Source organism: Haliotis rubra, unplaced genomic scaffold (genome assembly GCF_003918875.1).
Source record: "Haliotis rubra isolate DU_JTF1 unplaced genomic scaffold, ASM391887v1 Scf626, whole genome shotgun sequence".
Lineage (NCBI taxonomy): Eukaryota > Metazoa > Mollusca > Gastropoda > Lepetellida > Haliotidae > Haliotis > Haliotis rubra.
This window is the reverse complement of record NW_025767331.1, coordinates 497039-519389: the sequence shown is the minus strand read 5'-3', so window position 1 is coordinate 519389 and position 22351 is coordinate 497039. Positions and strand designations below refer to the sequence as shown.

The window sequence follows — 22351 nt, the reverse complement described above, 5'->3', positions numbered from 1 at the left end:
GTTTAAGTTGGATGCATGCGTTTTCACGTTACACCATTCAAGGGCTCAGTAAATCTTTCAAAACGTTTTATAGTTGAAATTACAAACTTTGACGCATTAGTGGCAAAAGTTATGTCCGAAGCAATTCCTTATTTTGACTTATACCAAAATTTCCAAAATGTTTTCAGATTAACAGTTGACTAGCCTTTATCAATGTTTATGACGCATGTCCCGGTTGGGTCAGGATACGCTTACATTTTCGCGAACACCACATCACCATTTGATACTGATTCATAAACACATGGTCATGATATAGTCGGACTCTACAAGCCACTTTTAGCAGAGATTTCTTATGGATTATATAATCAGTGATTTTTGCATGGCTACCTACACGGCAAAAGAAAGTGTACGCTTCAATGTGGATTTGACCATCAAATTATGAAATTTATCGGAACGTTAGTAGGCTGAAAGCCAAAACAAACCTATGCTACATCACCATCGGATATCAAGTTCTTTTTTGCTTCGTTTTTAGTCATAGTCAAGTATTTGTACATAATTTCCTTTTCCATACAGTGTACAAGCTAATTTAAAGGTGCAACATGTTTACTATGGTGAATTTCTGTTTGGTTTTGAAAGTGCGGTTTTGATGAATATAAAAGTTCCATTTTGTATAAATTCACTTATAATCGAATCAATAATCGGAATGTGGAAATCATTCACATTCAGTGTTAACGGTAATGTTAACATTTGTAAATGAAATAAAAGGATGATGATAAGTGACAAAGTACAAGTTTAGTCATGTGTTTTCCAGATAGTAGTACGCCACGAGGTCTTTTACGACGGCATCATAGCCACCAACAGGAATTCTTCATTAACTACACAGTTCCACATAACACCAGATATGTACCCAGAAGCATACTTTGTTGTGTATTACTTCCTACCGGACGGCGTAGCAGTTTCTGATGGGATTCATGTGAATATCGGTAGCTCTGACAATGATGAGGTATGAAAAAAATGAAACCCTCTCAAAACAAAACCAGCCATTTTCTATTTTCCAATCATCAGGGCCTCCTTTCACAAAGCACTAAGGTGATTGTAAGTCACTAAGGTAACCATAGTGCAATATTAAATAATGGGAGTTAGGGTTAACCTTAGTAAAGGTTGCTTCGTCAAAGGAGCCCCGGAACCATAAATCCTAGTACGCCTATTGTGAATTGTACAGTCTTCTGTCGTCGGTATGTGAAACTTTGAATAAAGAACTTTGTCAAGGTTGTTTAAATATTGCATGGCCACATGGCTATAAAAACTACTTGTAGGGTTTTATGTTGCATTGACATTATATGTTCTCTATGGTTAATTCAAATATTTCTTATCCAGTTTATTTGTTGATCTGCTTATCAAGAGTTATTTTGGTGGTTAATTAAGACAGATGGATTTAATAGTGAAAACGTTTAGATTGGATGAGTTTAGTTTCCAACAATATCACTGCAGGGGACACCAAAAATGGGCTTCACACATTGTGCCCATGTAGGAAATCAAACCCGGGTTTTCGGCGTGAAGAGCGAACGTTTTAACCACAAGGCTATTCCACCGCCCCGAAAACGTCTAGAGAGTAAGGCATATATATGTTATAGAAACAAAACGGATATATAGTCTATATTCTAGCCCGAACTGGGAGAATACTTCGCTGTTTCGCAGATAAGATATTACAATAATATCCTCAAACAGCTAGTATGACGGCCGCATCCTTGCACAGACTTTTGTTATACAGTGGACTATGTGTTTAATTCGACACTCAGTGGGACCGGGAAAAAATGTCGGATTATACATAGAGTCAGGTAATTACATACCTAGGTCCTCACATTGTTCACTCAGCTTGTAAAAACGGTACAGCCGTTCTCACACTGCTAATTACCTCCCAATTTATTATATTATAATTAGCAAGTGCTGGGACCAAAGAGATTACCAGTTACAGGATGTTAGTTGTCAACTGGCCATTGACAAGTCCAATATGGGGAGAGGATGTCGGATTGTACAGCGTGATAGTGTCATTGGGAGAAGAAAATGGTGTTGGAATTCGGAATGTACGGATGTCGGATAATTCAAGGTTCAAATTATGATAATATAGAAGAACGCTGCCGGGACCAAAAAAATATGTCGGAATTGACAGATTGTCGAATAATTCAGATGTCGGATTATACAGAGTCCACTGTAATTATATTTAGAGTAGGTTACTGTCCCTTCAGTATTAAAAGCATATTTCACTGCGTGTGAATCATTGATTTCATGGTTAACAGCTGGAAAAATTCCGCTTTGTACATATTATGTCACTAAGTCGAAATTATAATGACAATGGAACCAAGAACTAAAATTTGCAAGGTTCGCTTCATTTCGTTTGTTACCCTACAAAGTAAGTCTTTACTTTTATTACCAGTTATCGTAGTTTGGTTGGTGGTACAATTTACAATTTGAAATCGACAATCATACTACAGCAAAAGTGTCTACTAGACAACAGTTGTGCTGCGTCGATTTCAATTTGTAGAAATGTTGGGAAAATACCGTTATTGCTGTTCATTATGAAATTATGTTGTAGCTACACATAAGCTTCGAGAAACCACAAGTTAGTCCAGGCAACAACATCACTCTCACTGTATCAGGCGTGCCTGGAACCACAGTCTGCCTCACGGCTGTTGATAAAAGTGTCCTCGTATTAGGCAATGAAAATGAAGTCACGGGACCCAGGGTAGGTTGATTCAAAATATATTTGTATGCATGTAGATTTCAACCATATTGAATAATTTCTAAATTCGTTGTCGTACATGTCAAAGCTGTCCGTCATATTTTACAAATACATTACCAATGCCTTCATTAACTTTTTTCTTAAAATAATAGACACTTGATTCGGAATAACCTTAGAAGAAAAGAGGTAATACAGACAATAAAAGTGGAAATATAATTCATTTAAATTGATATATGATTTTTTTTTTAGTATAAAAACCTGCTTTTGTCAAAAGGCGGTTCTGTCGGGAACACGTTTGACAGCACAGCCCTTCTGAAGGTGATAATGATACTTTTCTACCTACAACAATATTCTGTCTACATTACTCTATACAACTATTCACACACTTGATCAAACTGTTGGATGCACTGGTGACTTTGTGTGCCGTGTTTGATGCCACACGTGTACTGTACTAAAACTAACATACACTATTTACTGTTAACGTTTACGATTTCAGAACACTGGAATATCTATTTGGACACAAAAAGCAGGTAAATATATGTGGGAAAGGTATTATGTTCAGTGTAAACATTATAGATAAACATCTACTTTAAAAGCATTCTGTCGAAGCGATAAGAATATACGTTACATGTATGAGAGAGTCTGATTGCACAAACAGTTGTCACGTTTTCACCCGTTAGCACTGCAAATGTGTGCACGTTGTATTGACTGAACATATATTCATTTAGTTTCTATCGCAACTTGATTTTTAAACAATGATACCGAATTTGGTTAGTTCTTATATATTTGTAAGGTATGTTTTTAGATATTGAATTAACCTTACGAACCTTGGGACTAAATGGAACTGTGAGGATATAACTTCCTGATTCCTTTAATCAAATTTTCCTAAAATTGCACATATATTATGATATGTAGTTGCAGTGTTCAGAGTGATTCGTGATAGACTCATCTCTTTTTCTCTCTTAAAACATGTATTACATAGAATAACATTGTTAGAACTACGAATGGGGGATAATTACTTTCTCGTAGATGTGAAAATTGTGCAAATAGGAAATCAAAATACATACATTGGTAGAATATGTGTAAACAAATACAGATATTAACACAGAAATTAAGTGAATGGAATTGAACACTTTTCCCGGAGGGCATCGACACGTGCAACAAGTTTGTGAATCAATAAAATCTCGAGCACACGAAATTACCGTGACAAAAAGTCTTGTGAGTCTCCTTTAAACCAGTAAAGTAAGACACAAACAAGTAATATTCAATTATACATTAACAAACAACCAAGGTTACAATGAATGACAATACAGATTTATAATACAATATAACTGGAGCACAAATCTAAAACATTGGGCCACAAATTTAAAATATAAACTCACTAAAGTCTTGATATTTCTGGTAAACAGATGTACTGACTGATGTTTGAAAATTGTTGACAGCTGTTGAATGATCAATGTAGACGAGTGGTAAAGCTCTTGAGTGGTAAAACACCTATGTTAGCAGACAGTTGAGCGTAAATTCAAAGCAGTCCTTGTACATCTCAACAACCACCGCTTATATACCTATTATACAGTTCTGGAGAAATCCAGCAAAATCTACGCTGTAACACACTCATCGAATGGCTTCTCGATCCTTTGCGGGAAGCATAGCGAAGGGTAGGTAACTCTCATTTACTAAACAGGTGAAAGTACACAGCCTAAGTTCAGGATGCGAGTTCAGATGCACTCTCAGTGCTTTAAACATTTGTGACTCATAATAACAAAAAGGTAATTAATGTAATTAACAAAACACACCTTCATAGCAATAATAACGTCAGAGTGAGAAACCACCCATTGAATGAGAGGACTATGATAGCTTGTTTTTGTTTCAATACTTCAAACCGTATTTACAACAATGAAATCCGACAGTCCTCTTCTCAAAACTCGACACATTTTATACAACTTTTTTATAACAACCTGAGCCTAAACGACTTTTGATTTTTGATGTAGTAGAAATCATTTCGAAAGGATTGTTTTTTAACAACATTACACAACACCTTCTCTCAAATTTTACAATATGTTTTCTTCTGGAGTCGAATAAAGACTTGGCAGACACTCGTATATATAGCGAAGTACCTCTATTCGTCATATTTTGATTTTGATCTAGGCGTGATTTTTGACCTTCACATATTGACAGATATTATTATAAATATATTGACGACGTCATGTGCTTACAAAACCCAACATTTCTAGATTTTTCTTCTGGTCAACGTAATTGATGTGGAAATGAAAACTTCTTATGATTATACTTACATATGACAAAACCATACTATTCAGAAATCTCTTTCAACCATTCCAAACTCTAGAAATAACTACTACACCTACAGATAAATGTTAAAACACCATCTTCACAAACCCATTCATTTATCCCTATTATGCTGATCGCCAAGCAGGATAATAGCTAACACCACTGCATAATCGTTTGCTTAACACGACCAGAGGAAAAACCGACCGACCTTCTGATCCATTCAGTACTTTGTGAGGCGGGGCTTTGCTGAGAATATTAATCACTGGATTGTGTGCTCGATTTGGGGCAAATGGAAGTACAAGTCCTAAACAGATACAAATACACAGAAATGCGTCTCTTTCTAGAGCAATCTGAAGTTGCAAAGTCACAGAATCAATAAGGGGATTGTGGACTCATGTAAGGAGAGCTAAGATTTACAAATACTAGAGGCACCGTGAGATGAACAAAGTGCAGTTTCACACATCGAAAACAACGTCGACATCATCCCTTGTGTATCTATTTTTGATTTGTGGTGCTTTTTAGCAGTACACAACAAACATTAAAGACATTGAAATACAGGCTGTTTGTCTGAAGTTCATTTTGTAATTAATCTATCGAAATTGTATGCAGTTTCAATATCATTTTGAAAATGTGTTGTATGGGGTTGTCTGTTCATAGTTGGGCTTTGAAAATGTTATATACTTTGTGATCATCATGATACAACTGAGTGCATCATTTCAATTTTCTAAGCAACAAAATAGTCTTTCTTTATCATATCAAGTTCGATGTGTTGTTTTAAATCCACCATATGACTGGTTTGCATAGTACACTGACTATTGGACAGGTGTAAAATAAGATGAAGACACACCTTGCCGGCCAGGGTAGTACCCTGATGTTTCTAACTAACTATTCCCATTACTCCACCACTTGTGTTCGAAATGAATTGGAATTTCCTACAGGTTTAGTGAACAGTAGGGATCAATATATAATTTCAAAGTTCAATTTCTGCCATATCTTAATATTTTTACCTTTATTGGACATTGATCTTAAATTGTCTGAAACTGTGGAAACTTCGTGACTTAACAGTTCACTAATGACTTCTTCGAGAATGCTGAATGTGATTTATTTTTATGTAGATATAAACGAATGCTTCACCTCACAACCATGTCTAAATGGAGGGACATGCGTCGATGAGATACCAGGGTTCAAATGTGATTGCCCCCCGCTCTATACTGGAAAACATTGCGAAATTAAACACGATTATGTTTGTAAGTGTCGATCTTCTTTCAAAACATGGTGTGTATGTTGGAATTAGTGATAATCAAATGTTAATTATATTCATCGATGTGCTCTCATGGTAAATTTCAGAAAGATATAGATTTTTTTTTCAATCGAAATGCCTCAACCAAAAGAACTTGAACGTCTCAGAACTACTGAAATACTGACATTATATTTTTGCCTTTTTAGCACTTATCCTACAGCCTCAGTCCATTAGGAGAATTCCTCTTATAACTGGTGGTAGCTTCAACATCCATGCAGGCCTAGCGTCGTTTTACGGGTTCACAAATATGCCAAAGACAAGGATGCGATCAAACTTTCCAGAGATTCTCCTCTGGAAAAGGATTACGATTGGGTAAAACAAATAATCATCTTGCACACTCTAGCTCGTAATAGCATTTCATTTTAACATTTGTCACGGTTTCAAAATATTTCTGTTGCTAAATTGATCTGAATTTATCATATGTAGACGAGAAAGATTTTCTTTTTGTCATAGTAGGAAAGCTAAATATAGATTTATATCCTGGCCTGTTCGTCCGCCTTGCGGCGATGATAAATATTTTCGTTAAAATCACTGCATCTATGAAGGTGAAAGATGGCCACCAATGTTCTAACCAATAAATGGTTTGATACAGTCTTCAATATGGCTATCCTCAGAGCGAATTAAAAGAACAAGCAAGGAAAGGAGATGTTCAAACGTTGAAAGATCAGTTTAAAGTCCTATTCATATCACCAATGAGTCGCCGATAACCCAAGAGTCACTTAGAATGTTTCAGAAAAGACGCAAACATGAACACCGAAGTGAACTTTCCGCCATATATTGCAAGTGTTTATAAAGGCAGGTATCTTTGAATAGACCGATCCAGTCCCGGTCGATAAACCCCACACACTTCGTTTTTGACGTTAGGGGGGACAACCACTGACTAATCTGAATGGCGTCACCGCTGGCGATACGTGATTGCGAATTGTTGATCCGTCGTTTGTGAATGATATTTAGAGAGGAAAGTTATACGTACATGTATTTGATTTGTAATGTATTTCAATGTGAAAATGAGTTACATGCCCGATACAAATTCGTCCCGGCCAACTAATGATAGTGGGAAGCGTATTTTCTTTCTAACCTATCTGGCAATTCACGTCCGTCAAAGATATTAGAAGGGGAAGGGTAACTGAAGTTTTTATTTATTTTTTCAATATTTTTTTAAAATAAATTCCCATCGTAATTTTATAAAAATCGTGAACACAACCACATGTTCAAGTTGCAGATCGGCTCGGTATCTATAAATAAATTGTCAACACTGCGCGTGGCGCCTTTATTTATCTATCCGTTCAAACTTAGTTGAATCAATAATCTGAATATCTTTTAATGAATTGAAAGAATGGTAAATAAAAACAAAGCAGAAAAATGTTTCCTGTCTACTACTCCGTGCACCTTATGTCTGTATATATTAATGTAAACAAATCAAAGCATAACTTAATCTTTGAACAGTTGATCCACATTTATCCAAACAATTAGCTAGCATTGAAATAGAATGTTACCTAAAATACAAATATATTGCTTTTTCTTCAGAGATATTTAACTGCTAACTACTAATGTAAATAAGGTGCAAAGAATATAAACTACGTTCAAAGCTTTTTATCAATAAAATTACATATTGACAAATTTAGTGCTTCTTAAACAATGATAATCTTTGTTTTACTGGACCAGAGACCATATCCCCAAGGGACAAAACACTAATTTTGATCTATTTCCTTTTCTGGGATACTTACTAGTGTCATAACAAATATATCAAAGATGTTTCAAAATTTGGTAGAAGTCATGACAAAAGTTTAGGAAAACAGACATGAAAATATCCTGAAGCTTTCATCTCCTGCAAACCAGTGTGCAACTGAATATGAAGCTCATTTTCCAAATAACCATTAACAAACCTTGAACAATTTGTCCAAAACCAAATTATCATCTTAATAAACAGTAGCTTGACTGAGTCTTCAAATACTGGTAACCTCCTGAAAAGTTGCTGATGTCAAAGAAGAATTACATCATATCTGGGTTAAATATACTGAGTCAAAAAAGAAACTTCACAAAATGTAATTTGGAAAATAATGAATAGTTTTTCTCTGATGATACATCTATGTATCCGAAATGGGATCCCTATCTTTCGACTCTAGAAAAACGTTAGCAAAACCCACCCAAACCCATCCATTCGTCGTGCAAATTACGTTAGTGCCAAATCAGGTTTTGCACGTGCAGTCGATCACGTGATCTTCGCATCGAAGTTTTCTTCATATGCACGTGTTTGCATTGGCCTCAAGAATTGAAAAAACACTTTTAAACCACAGTCCTAACGGTACTTGCAATGCCACGATTGTCAAATGTGCAACGTGAACGTGCCGTTGGAATGTTGCAAGCGGGAAGATCAGTTATTGACGTCGCAAGAGCAATGGGATGCAGCCGTCGTACTGTGTATGACTTGCGAGGTCGTCTACAACAAACTGGCACCACTTCTGATCGCCCAAGGTCGGGTCGTCCACGTGTGACGTCAGGAGCAGAAGACCGTCAAATCGTCCTACGTCACCTACGTGACAGATTTCTGCTGGCTACACGAGCCAGGGCTGAGATGTTTAGAGGTCGACTGTCCTCACAGACCATTCGAAATCGGTTGCGGGCTGCCAATCTCCATTCTCGACGTCCATATCGTGGGCCAATATTGACGCCGCTTCATCAACGTCAACGTCTGCTGTGGGCCCAACGTCACCTCCGATGGACCCAGAGAGACTGGAATCGAGTCGTCTTTAGCGATGAATCCAGGTTTACCCTCAGATTCGCGGACGGCAGGCATAGAGTCAGGAGACGACGTCGTGAACGGTATGCCCAATGTTGTGTACAGAAGGTCGACAGATGCGGGGGCGGAAGTGCATGGTGTGGGGTGCTTTCTGTGGGAACAACGGCTCCCGACTTCTGGTCATCCGTGGAAACCTCACAGCTGCTGCTTACCGCGACCAGGTGCTCACCCCTGAACTCGTTCCTGTCATGGCGGCTCATGGCCAAGGTCTACAGTTCCAGCATGATAATGTTCGGCCGCATATCGCGATGTTGACACGAAATTTCCTTCAGAACGCTGGAATCAACGTCATGGATTGGCCATCGAGGTCCCCTGACCTTAATCCCATAGAGCACGTTTGGGATGCACTTGGGAGAAGGCTTCGTGGTCTTAGGAACCAACCTCAGAATTTGCAGGAACTTGGCGCTGCCTTGCAAGAGCAATGGCGCAGAATCCCCAACCACGTGTTCACAAGCATCAGGCAGTCGATGAGGAGACGGTGTTTGGCAGTGGTGAATGCGCGGGGCGGCCATACACGATATTGAACTGGGAAATTTCGCATTTTTATTCTTGTGACTTGACATTCTGTATACCCATGTTTTGGAACGGCGGTGTAGCCTAATGGAACTGAGTATGGCAATGTCAGTGTATCGAGTACATCACACAGATCTCAGCAATGAAATAATAACAATTTAACCCTCTTACCATCTCTTGTTCTTTTATAGTGCCCTGATGAAAGAATGTGAAGTTTCTTTTTTGACTCAGTATATATGTTTCAATATTCATTCCAGTAACATGAAAGGTGAACTGAGAATTCTGTAAGTTATTCTGTTTCCAAGTGGATTAAGCTACTTCGCCAACTTCTCCCGCTACTTACAGGGGCGGATACAGCTTTCTGAGAAAGGAGGGATGCACACTTCATTTTCACCGAGTTTCAATTGGCCATTTAAAAAACTTTCAGGTCAAAAGGGCTGGCATCTTCGCACCCCACCCCACCCCACCACCCCACCCATGTACTTATCTTCAATAACAATCGTGATTGAATCAATCCCAAGCGGATTCACATAATTACCCTTAATTGGTAAAGCTACTTCTCCCGGTTTTGACAGTGGCTAACCTGCTCCATTCTGTTAGTCCCAGTTTTGATCAGTAACCAAGGCGCTGTCAAAAATGGGATACTACCGACTGAATAATGTCTGACCAGGGTATGACCAAACGTAGCCTCTGGCTTTTTTTTTTAAGTTTGAGTATAATTCTATTGAGTTGAAGTCAGGAACGGAGGAATCAAATGAGATGGTGCGTGCGCAGTCGATCTTAAGTTTCTAAAGCTGTGAATGGACACACTAAGAACAGTATAATTCTTTTGCGTGTTGGAAAGGGAGGGTACTTGATACCCCCGGTCCTGACTTTAACTCAATAGAATTATAATCAAACTTCAACTTACAGGTAAGCCTCGTTTAAATTTTAAATTTTATCTCGTTAAAGTCACGGCAGATTTTAAAGCAGTCTGTCCATAAACATATAACTGAATAATCAACAAACAATTTGTTCAGTGTTAACTTCACAATGTTTACTTCTGATAGCTTGATTAATCTTGATTAAGTCAATTGTTTCATACTTTTGAGTATTAATTGTGTTCTAAACAAAACACTTCATCAACACTTATAACACGAGCGAGCCTGCTGTTATGAAGGCGTCACGTTTCATAGATTAAATGTAAACAAACAAATGTAACCTTACAACGATGGCGTCTGCTCGAACGCACATGGTTATGCACATGCGCGTCTCAGGGAGCGCTTATTGTCCACTGTCAGTTGGGAGTAATCATTGCGCGAAACTGTAACATCTCCCTTTCCTTGAGATAACTTGTTACCATGGTTAACATCAACTCAAGACCAAACAAAAAAGATATCTCTTGTAAGTAAGCATTACTTATTCCTTTGGTTTTACACTTTAGACCTGTATACCTGTGACTGATCATAACAAGATTAACTGAAATTTAACAGTAACTCGATTTACTTCTGTAAGGCTGAACAGTTAACTTTAAACTGAAATTCAAATGCTCATTTGAAAGTCCAATGGAAATTCTTCCTGACTTATCATTTAAACATAAGCAAACTTTAAAGTCACTGATATGAATACTTGGTTATTCTGATAACCTAATCTCGTGATGACTTAAGCCCTAGACATAGTTATTGAATCGTTGTGGCTTCCTCACGACTCGGCCACTGGATGTCCTGAACACAGGTTGACTGGTAACTGCTAGTGGTTCCGGCTTCTGGTACCGGACACTTGGTTCGGCACTCTGTGGAGTGTCGAGGTTGGCGTTCTGTTCCAGAGAAATAGGAGGATACACATTATACTCAGGAGTGATGTCAACACTGCCTGGCGACACCAACTGCAGGTGTCTGCGATTACGCCTGAGGTCACCTTTAGGTGTTCTGATCACATATGATCTTGCCGCTGAGGCACATTTTTGAACAACACCTGGCGTATTCCAACTTTTCTCCCAATCAATCTGGAGACGAACTTCGTCACCAGGTTTCAATTCTGGGAGAGATTTCACATTGTGGTGTTGGTCAAAGAACTTCCTTGAACACTCCTTCTGAATTTTATCACTGGCTCGCACAGCATGGGAATCTGGCCACTTAGGCTGCAACACCTTCTCTAGCGTCGGGAGGGTCCCACGGTGTTGCCTCCCAAAGATCAACTGTGCTAGACTCTTCCCCGTTGACTGAATCGGAGTGCTCCTGTAGCTTAACAGAGCAAGGAATGGATCAGTCTGCTTCAGAGCATGTTTCGCTATTTTCACACCGGCCTCGGCCATCCCATTAGCTTGTGGGAAATGATGTGAAGATGTGGTGTGTTTGAATCAATACTGATTCTTGAACTGCACAAACGGATGAGCTACGAACTGCGGCCCGTTGTCTGTAACTAGCTCTTCTGGTATACCCCATCTTGAGAATATGCACTTGAGCTTGCCAATCACACCTTTCGATGAAGTGTCCATTAGATACACTACTTCGAGATATCGTGAAAAGTAGTCAATCACCAAAAGGTATTGGAGTCCCTTGATTGTGCATTGATCGGCCGCGACTTTCTGCCATGGTCGATCGGGAAGGGAACCTGGCAGTAGTGTCTCTTTTCTCTGGGCTGATTGGTTGATCTGGCAAAATGTACAGGAGGATACTTTATCCTGAATGTGTTGGTTGAGTTCCGGCCACCACACACTCAATCCTGCATGTTCACGACACTTTGTCAGTCCCTGGTGTCCCTCATGAATCCTATCGAGAATATCTGTTCTCATCACTTCCGGGATCCCAATCCTGTCCCTGTACAGTAGAATGTTTCTGGATACAGACAGTTCACCTCTGACAGGATAGTACGCTTGTGCTGGTATTGGCACATCTCTGTATGCTGTCGGCCAACCATTCCTAGTCAGCGACATGACAAGCTGAAGAGTCTTGTCCTGTGTCGTGGCTTCCAGAATCTCTGTGAGTTTATGGTCCGACATGGGTTTTGTCTCGATGACGGACTCAAGGGTACTAGCGGCTTATGGTCTGTCAGTAGTCGGAACGACTCCAGTCCATACAGGTATCTTGAAAACTTCTTGCAAGCCCATACACTCGCTAGGCATTTCTTCTGGATCTGAGAGTACCTGGTCTCAGCAGGAGTTAAGGTCCGTGAGCAGAATGCTACTGGCAACATCTGGTCGCCATGTTGTTGTAGGACCATAGCTGCTTGCACCGGCACTCACAACTGTGGGTTTCTCCAGGTCATAGAACTGTAGAACAGCTGGACTTGTCAGCATGTCTTTGACTCTCAAGAAAGCTGCATCTTGTTCAGGACCCCATGTCCATACTGCATCAGATTTCAGTAGGTCACTCATTGGACGAAGAACTGATGAAAGGTCTGGCAAAAATCGTCCCAGATAGTTGATCATGCCCATAGTTCGCCTCAGTTCAGTGATATTTGTTGGAGCTGGTAGGTCTCTGATAGTTTGAGTCTTCCCTGGATCAGGCTGGACTCCATTTTCACTGATCACGTGACCAAAGTAGCTGATGGATGTTTTCCGGATTTCACACTTCTCCCGGTTCAATTTCAAACCTGAGCGTTTGACTCGTTCGAAAACACTGTTCAACCTGTTGTTGTGCTCCTCGACAGTTTGACTCCAGATCAAGACATCGTCCATAATGGCTTCTGAGCCCTCCAACCCTTTGAGTACTTCGCACATCTTCCTCTGAAAGATCTCTCGAGCAGATGTTATTCTGAAGGAATCTCGTTTAAAGCAGAAACGACCGAAGGGAGTTATGAAGGTCGTTAGGAGACTGTTGTCTGGATGCAATGCAATTTGGTGAAATCCGCTTGGTGCGTCCAGTTTAGAGAAGAAACGTGCGCCGTTCAGTTTCGGAATGACGTCTTCAAAAGTTGGGAGAGTATACCTTTCACGAAAACTGTATTCCTCCCCATTTAGGGATGTGTCGGCGACGAATTCACCAAGGTATGCCAGTTTTCCCCCTGGGCTATCGAGTTGTCTAGGAGTGTTTTCCAGTTTCGGCTTCAGTGGAAAGCTATTGTATGTGTCCTCGTAGATCACTGATATGTCTGCACCCGAATCGATCTTGAATGTGACAGGCTTTCCTCCGATCGCTAGGTTGATGAACCAAGCGTCTGTCTCCTCACACGGGACAGATCCTAGGAAATAAGTCAGTTTTGTCAGTCGCTTCGTTCACATCATTCGTGCGACACACGTTGAAAATGTCCTATCTTGTGACATTTTAGACATCGCTTGAATCTGGCTGGGCATTTGGCTCGGCCTGTGTGCTGTGGGTGACCACACTTGCCGCAATTTTGGGGTGAGTTGTTATGTCCGCGCTGCTGGGCATGTGGCACACTGCTCCGTGATCCACCTTGTCTGTGTCCCTTGTTTCCTACGATATTCCACTTCTGACACCATGTTATGGAATGATAAAGGCGTCAAGTTTCATAGATTTAATGTAAACAAACAAGTTACATTACAACGATGGCGTCTGCTCAAGCGCACATGGTTATGCACAGCGCATGCGCGTCTCAGGGAGCGCTTATTGTCCATTGTCATTTGGGAGTAATCATTGCGCGATATTGTAACACCTGCTTAAACCTTGACAACAAACTTTCAGCAAAACAGTCATCAGTACTTGACTCGTCAAGGTGAACATTGTAGAACTTAGAGAATGTTCTGTTACTACACCAGCCTGCACTGTTCACAATGGTAGACACAGGCACACGGTGCTGTGCTGCCGCACACATTGAGGCTGCACGTGTGCTGTTAGCTCCGTACAGTTCTGTATTCACACCCGATGCAGACAGCACCAGACGAATCCACCAGGAAACAGTGTCCTTGCTAACAGGTCTGAACGGTTTCTGATAACTCAAAAATAACTCACTAGTAGCCTTCCTGAGGGCTGCAGTGGCATTAATGTAACACTGTTTACATAAACATTTCCTGAGCACAATAGGTTTTTGGTGAAACCCAGGTCTTGACTGCTTTAAGAGTTTATGAATATATACAACAAACTGTTCCGCACTGAATTTCAGTGAATCTACAATCAATGAATGCAGGGTTTGACATCTCTGCCCAGTTACAATGGCTAATAACACAACTAGTTTAAGTGTCAGTTGTGTGAGATTGAGTCATAACAGGGAAATGATTTTAAGTGCAACAGTACAATCAGACAATCAACAGCACATGAACCTGGATCTGGCTTAAATGACATATATTTGGCAAACTGGTAATTGTGTCTTGTGGCAAAGATGTCAATGTTAGGAGAGACATTTAGCATAACATAAAGAGCTTAAGAAAGCATCTGGGAATTAAGTTTCCACTCTGTATGCTTTCTAATTTGTCTTGACTCTTTATCAGCTTGCTGATTATCCTTGCCTGCAATATGACCAAGACTAATCAAAATATTAGCTGCAATATACAACTCCAAAATCTCTTTTGTAACTGAATTACATTCAGTAGAATGAGAGGTACCCATATTGTTCAAACATGATACAGCTATCAGACATAATTCTAACATGTTATTCTTCAATTTTGACTGAAATGCTTTCAATGCTAGTAACACTGCTTTAAATTCCAAGTAATTGAAGTGGTGTTTATTCTCTATCTCAGTGCAGCTATCACCTGCTCTAACAGAGTCTAGGACCGCTCCCCAACCAATTTTGAGTCAGTAAACATGACAAGTACAGGCTCATTCCTCTGAATAACATTATAAGAATCCATTACATTGTCAATCCACCACTGAAGTTCATTTCTAGAGCAGGAGTCTAATGACAGTTTTGCTTCATAACATCCTAAATTACTCTTCAAGGACAATGTTTTAGACTTTTCAAGTTGCCTGTAGTACAGTGGGCCATACATAACCCCGGGAAAGCTACTATTGAGAGAGCCAATAACCTCTGCACGCTCTCTGATAGTTATCTCTCAGTAACAGTTTGTTGCATGCCACCTTGACACGCGTTTTGAAAAGTTTCTTGGACAACATGCTAAACCATTTTAGGGGAAGCAAACAAATTGATAGAATTTTCCTTTCCATTCAAATTTAGGGTATTTTAATGCTCTTTGGCAATTGAGCAGGAATAGTAAGCATCTTTCAAATCAATTGATGCCATCCAACAATTTTGTGATTAATCTCAATACAGACTGCAGTGTTTCCATTTTGAAGTGATAATACTTGACACTTTTATTCAATGGTTTCAAATTCGGAATCATGCGATAACTTCCATCTCGCTCTTCTCTTAGAAAGATGTTGGGTATAAAATCACCTTTCTCCCTAACGGTTTGTATAAACTGTATGTCAAGCAATAGTTCAATTTCAGTTTCAATGACACTTTCTCCAAATTTGAAGAAACGTAATTTTGGTGGATTCACATTCATTGACGCTTCATCGTCAAACTCAACATGTATGCCAGTTACTGTGTCAAGAATCTCGGGGTCACTTGTCAACATTTCCCACTGATCAACATGGTTTGCAAGTTGACCACCTTCACATTTGGATAAATTAGTTTCAGCAGAGTATTTTAAATCACTAAGATCTTCGTGAATGCTGAGAACACTGACCTTATCAACAGGCGTGTCAATGTTGTTGATTGTAGGCCATCTTTGGTCTGAACTTCTGTGGCCGTTTCCGATGTGGTGGTTTCCCAGCTCGGCGACAATCCCGTTGTCTGTAGTGGGACGAGTAGTCTCCCTTGTATTGATGCTTGGACGTGTACTGCGGCTCAGCAACCTTTAAGCCAAGTTTGTTAGTTTCCATAACGTCCTTCATTCTTTTTGAAGATCGTCTCCAAATAGGAAAGCGGTGACAGGGTGATCAGAATTGCACAGACCTTTATTGTCTTGGTGCAGAGCAGGTTTCATGAGTTCTCTCCTCCTCAAAGATAAATCAAACTGCGCAGTACCCAAGATAGCCATAGCGTCACCTAGATGAGTTATGAGCACGTCCATGTCTATTTTATTCAGGCTTGAGTTTAGAATATAACTCATTGAAACAATGCGATAGGTTTGCGCCTACTGATTTACAAGAATATTCTGCATGCGAATATCTTGGCGCCTGTGGTTATGTGATAACGACTTCCATATGGGTACATTTACTCGAGGGGTTCGTATGATCTCTGTATTGCCTGGTCGGATATATTTGTCCATTTTAACCTTCAGAATTTTCAAAACGTTTGTCCCACCTTTTGTTAATCACACTGGCCACACTGGCGTTCACATCTGGTCCTGTCTGGACACATTCCAGCTCTTGGTCCAGTTCGGCAAGAACTTCAGATTTGCTTGATTACACGGTAACGTCGTAAGGTCGAGTTCTAGATTTTACGAGCGTTTCACCGTCACTCGCTACTCCCTTCACGATACTGGTCATGGAGATTCTGTGTCTTTCTGTGTTTGTCCGACGTGTTGCGACTGGCATTATAAGTTCGTTTACGTGTGTTACTACACGATGGCTGTTGGGCTTGTTTCCAAGCAGTGCTCATGTCATTGGCTGAGCATGCAACACTGTCGAGTTGTTCATCCATCGCCGCCTGCATAGTCTTTAGTGCTTTAACAATTTCATTTGTTGGCACAGACGAAGCATTAGAAAGTGAGATTTTTGCTTGGCTAGGCTTTATTGTAGAGGCGTCATAAATGCCAATATCCTCATTGAGGAGATTCTCAGTCAAATCAAGTTCGTCAGCCATCCGACCTCGTGGTACGACGAAACTGTAAATTCTGGTTGTTACCAGTAATTGACAGTGTACATAACTACCTACGTGAGGTGTTATATGTAGAACAACAATCACCTTGTAATCAAGATGTTGTTAGGTGGTAAATAAAGCAGCAAACGCGTCGTTTGCTAGGAAACGTGATCAGCGCTAACTTCTAGCGGCTTGACGTTAGCGCGGTGCTGCGTCACACCGAAGATCGACTGCGCACGCACTATCTCACGTGATTACGTAGTGACATAGACTTTAACGAGATAGAAGTCAATTCCAGGTCCCATCTCTTTAGAGAAATTCTAAAATAATTAAGGCATGGTTTCATAGGCACTCATATGAATTATTTTAATATTTGGATATTGCGGGATTGGCAACTGCTCACTCTGACTATATTTCCGTTTGAATTAAAAGAAATTACTCCCCGAATATTTTGCCTTCAGATTCTGTTTTTGAAACATTCTAAAATGTGTGACAAATTTAAGAATATCTACGAGCGAAGGCAACAATATCCACCACATTGATCTTTAATGAAACAAGTTATGTCAACAGCTGTAAAATCTTAAACTGCTATTTTAGTTCAGTCATTCTAACCGAAATATAAGGTCAACCATCAACTCTTTGCAAAAGAAATGATTATTTTCAAAGTAGGGGTATATAAGACTGAAAATACAAAAGTTTAGAAAAATCAAAGGGGTAGAAAATTTAAGAAATCGACCTTAACCTTATCCCCACAAAAGTGCTTTTTATGCTTCTGTTTAATAAACACGTCAGTTTGTTTTAAATGTTTTTCTTTAAACAGATAATGCATAATTAGTCCATTTGTATCTAAGAATCATCACAAAAAGTCACATGGTGCTGGACTTGTAATGATTCTTTTTTAATATGCTGATGGAAAAGTGTTTCATTGCTTTCTTACACTATTCTCACAGAAACATATTAAACAACACTTTGTTTCAAAGTAAAGGTAATGAATGTAAAAATGGACATATTATTATTTTCTGAGTGTCTCTTAGAAAGATATTTTCATCGCTTTTCTGGTTTAATGTTACACCACTTTCTATGTTCTATTCACAAGTGCAATAAGGCAATGTTCATACTCTGCTATCTATCTATGACGTTCCATATCTATTGTCAGAAATTCACAATTTGATTAAAATGATACCGTCTTCTTATGCAATATAATTGCAAGTCATCATCCAAATCATCTGAGGAGAATCTGGATGAAGTCCACGGCACTCTCTACATGCAACTGAGCACTTCAGTCCATGTTTCCTGCAAGAACAACGCTTGGATTCGTTTACAGTTACATCTGATGACATGCAGAAGTTGTTCTGGCGCTGGTGGTTTACTGTTTCTCACAGGCATCAGTCTACCTTTCTCTGTAGTTTAGCCCCATTGGTGTGGTAGCAGGTCAGGATTCGTGGCTGTCCACTGACACACTTGGTAGCAGACTTGTAGAGTGTGGTACGACGCAGCATTTGATGTAGGTGGGAGAGAATGCACATTGACAGGCAGGAACAAAATAAGTAGCAGCCTTCTGACAACATTTCCTAAACCTTAGTTCATCAAGGTTCTCTTTTTCAGTGCCACCATAGAGATGGACAATAAGTCTTTCACCTGCATTGATAATCTCTTCTCGGGTAGACTTGCTACAAAAGACCTTTGCATACTTGACAGTCAATGGCATGGAAGAGATTTTCTGCAGTGCAACACCTTTGCCAATTCCAAAGATCCTAGATGTTGCATCACATCCTGTCCTGTCAAAGCATGAATGACTGACAGCATTTGACAGATGTTGCTGCCGATACCTCCCCTGAGGCTGTTAATGTTCCACATCTTTCACGCTTTTTTGGTTTGTTCCGATTTAAGGATTAGAAAACGCAGAAGAACTAGGAGATCTGTGTCTTCCCCTATTAGAAATGTTGGTTTTGTGGCGGCACACTGCACTGCTGTTTCTACAGTCAGAAGGTCTGCCTCTTCACGAGCTTTGATAACCCTGTAGCCACTGCCCTCAACTTTTGCACCCAGAAGATCAATAAATGCTTGTTTGTTCTCATTGTTAGAAAGAAACTGTTCTTTCTTCGACTTCAGGACCATTTCTTCGGTGAAACTTACTTTTGCGACCATAGATACCTCTTGTCCGTCTTGGGTGTGCAGTATCTTTTGTCGAAGGTCCTGACAAGTACCCATCAAAGACTATGGTATCATTTGTGTACTATCTACTGACGTATTCTGTGTAGATTTGGGAAAGTGAGGAGAATGTTGAGCTAGTGGTCCATGGGATGCGTTGGAGAAGACTACTTTCATATAAGACATAGTGATACGTGAGTCCACATCAGTGTTCTGCTCTGGAATATCTTTGCAGTGTTACTTCAATATTGCTTCAGCCAAAGAAGATTTTTGAGCTTCTCGCATTAATCCAGAAGAGTAAAAGAGCGAAGAAGGAAAGCTTGACAACTCGTAGCTAAAGAGGTCTGGAACATTGTCAAACATGGTATCTGCTGCAGTTATCAGGCACTGAAAAGTAGTTGGTGGTCAAAGTGTACATCTGCATCTGATTTCACTGTTACCTTTGTATTCATTGGGACCTGCCCGGTTGGCCTTCTTAAGATTGTAGTTCACAACCTTCTCACCACACATGGACTGCACAATCCTCTTTCCGATTTCTTTTGAATGCTCGATATTGACAGAATTGTCAGCTGTAACCCCTGTTGCAACATTGCATAAGGATCGATCGTCATTGAAGGGTGAGTGAGTGAGTGAGTATGGTTTTACGCCGCTTTTAGCAATATTCCAGCAATATCACGGCGGGGGACACCAGAAATGGGCTTCACACAATTTGCCCATGTAGGGATTCGAACCCGGGTCTTCGGCGTGACGAGCGGACGCTTTAACCTCCTGGGCTACCCCACCGCCCCTCACTGAAGGGAGAGGATGGTACAGGAATCTCACCATCTCTGACGTTCCTAGAATTGGTTGTTTCTTTGTGTTGGTCACTTGTGTGGTATCCAACACGAGTGAGAGATTGCACTGCATTATTTACATCAAGACATGCTGGTCTAGAGAGTAACCACTGAGATCTCTGTGATTCACCAATACCGTGTCCTCTTGTCATACCACCAGTGGATTTCAAACTTCTCATCAGCACCCGTTCAATGACTAAGTCTGAAGATAACCCAACCGAATACCTGTCACTCCTTCGGATAACATGGTGTCAAGACATGAAAGCCAGATAGACATATGTATGGTCCTGTTGGAGTTGATTGCAAATTGATATAGGCAGACTTGGTATACATATTATGCCCACATGCAGCAAAATATGGCAACATTTCCATAACTGCTTGGAGATAGAGATTCCAATTTCCTGTGCGTTCTCCTTTTAAGAACTTCTTCAATATGTCCACCATGTCCATAAAAAGAAGCCAAAGTGATGCTGACCGTGAATGAGAAAGTGACTTCTTCGTCGTGCTAAGGCTTTCCTGCATGTGATTCATAGATGGACTATCCTTGATATCATTTGGAGATATTTTTTCAGTCAGGATCTTTTCAAATAATTCCGAAGCATCACGAAGATCGTCAGACAATGTGGTAGTGGATGATCCATCAGGTAGAGTAACAGCTTCTGCTGGCGTAGCATCTGTATCAGAGCCTGTAGCTTTGTTGACAAGAAGCTGATTGAGAGCTCTGTCGACAAGAAGGTGTCCTCTGACAGCACGTGCAAGTGCTTTCCCGCTAAGCATATGAGCAACAGCATTTGAAGCATAAGCCGTTTCGAGCGTTGCTTGCAACCCTGTTCCACCCATGATATAGCCAATGAATCCGAGAAAACTCATTTCTGTATGGAATCCTCCCAGCCGAATAATTATCTTTTTAAGATAGCTTTGATCAGGCTCATTGCTGACAGTTGTAAGAGCCTTCCAGTACAGAGGCTGGTCAAAGGTGATCACGGGCTTGGAACCATAGCCATAAGCTAACTCTGAGATGAATGTCAGTGTAGAGTATATGCAGCTTAGATCACTGGGATTAATATCAATCACTGGGAGAAAGGTAAAAGAAGACTTTCCTTGATGAGACCCATGTTGTATTATCTGCATCATTCCTAACCAACCTGGAATCAAATTCTTTGGCTTCCATGCTATTTTCGAAGAGAAATGAACACCCAAAGATGAGTCCTTCACTTGAACATCACATAACTTGTCAACAGTGCAGACATAAAGTCGTCCTGTATCCTATAGTACCTGACGTTGATACGTCCTAGCACACACAGATCTTCAGAGGTTGCATGGAGCCGTGGTACCTTGGTCACAGACGCATTTGCCGGAGTTGTACATGCAATTATGCCCATTCCATGAAAAGTGTTGTGGCCATCCGATGTTCTGACATTATGATCTACATTGTCTGCTATATAGTGGAGGAAGTTCCTTTGCTGAAATTGTGGAGTAGCAGTTCCTTTAATGTGCAGCAGCACTGGTTTAAAAAAGCTACACTTCACTGAAGGAGGAACAGAACCCTAGGGCATGTTTCAATGAGTAACTTTGATGTAAAGTGATGGTGGAGCTGTACACCAAGTCCAATCTGGAGTGGAGCTATAAAGCCTTAGTCTTGCTGCCTGAATTATAGCCTGGCGAATGGAAGCAATCGTCATCTCAGCATCCTTCTCAGATATCATAAACATTAGTAGAGTCTTTAACGAGTTTGGAATGTAGTCGATATTGTGTTGAAGGGATGACATCTCCTCTGATGATGGATAAGATATTTTTGAGGTGTTGATGTCCTTGATGTCAGTCAGTATAAGCTCCTGTCTTTATTAACATAAGCCTTTCTGTATTACAGTCCTTTTCACGTGGTTGTCTATAATAGTCCTGGAGAACTTTTCTGCTGTTGTTCTAAAAGTGACCACGTTTGACTTGCCATTCATTTCCGTTATGATGATAGAATCCACAAAGTGTTCTTGTAGTTTGCGTTTCATAAATCATGGCTGTGTCATGTGGTGAACAAGGTTGCCGACTGTGATCTGTTCACT

At 40.2% G+C, this 22351-nt stretch overlaps 1 protein-coding gene across 3 annotated transcripts in view; it reads left to right on the top strand.

Annotated features, from left to right (window-relative positions):
- LOC124256386 (CD109 antigen-like) overlaps positions 1 to 22351 on the top strand; it is a 62749-nt gene that overhangs the window by 15320 nt on the left and 25078 nt on the right. Inside the window, exons 15-20 of one of the 3 annotated variants that reach the window (XM_046690390.1) lie at positions 791 to 982; positions 2573 to 2722; positions 2969 to 3037; positions 3216 to 3249; positions 6124 to 6255; positions 6455 to 6620. In XM_046690390.1, the coding sequence (XP_046546346.1) occupies positions 791 to 982; positions 2573 to 2722; positions 2969 to 3037; positions 3216 to 3249; positions 6124 to 6255; positions 6455 to 6620 (743 nt within the window). The remainder of the gene's footprint in view (positions 1 to 790; positions 983 to 2572; positions 2723 to 2968; positions 3038 to 3215; positions 3250 to 6123; positions 6256 to 6454; positions 6621 to 22351) is intronic. The other 2 variants (XM_046690392.1, XM_046690391.1) reach the window with 2 other exon arrangements.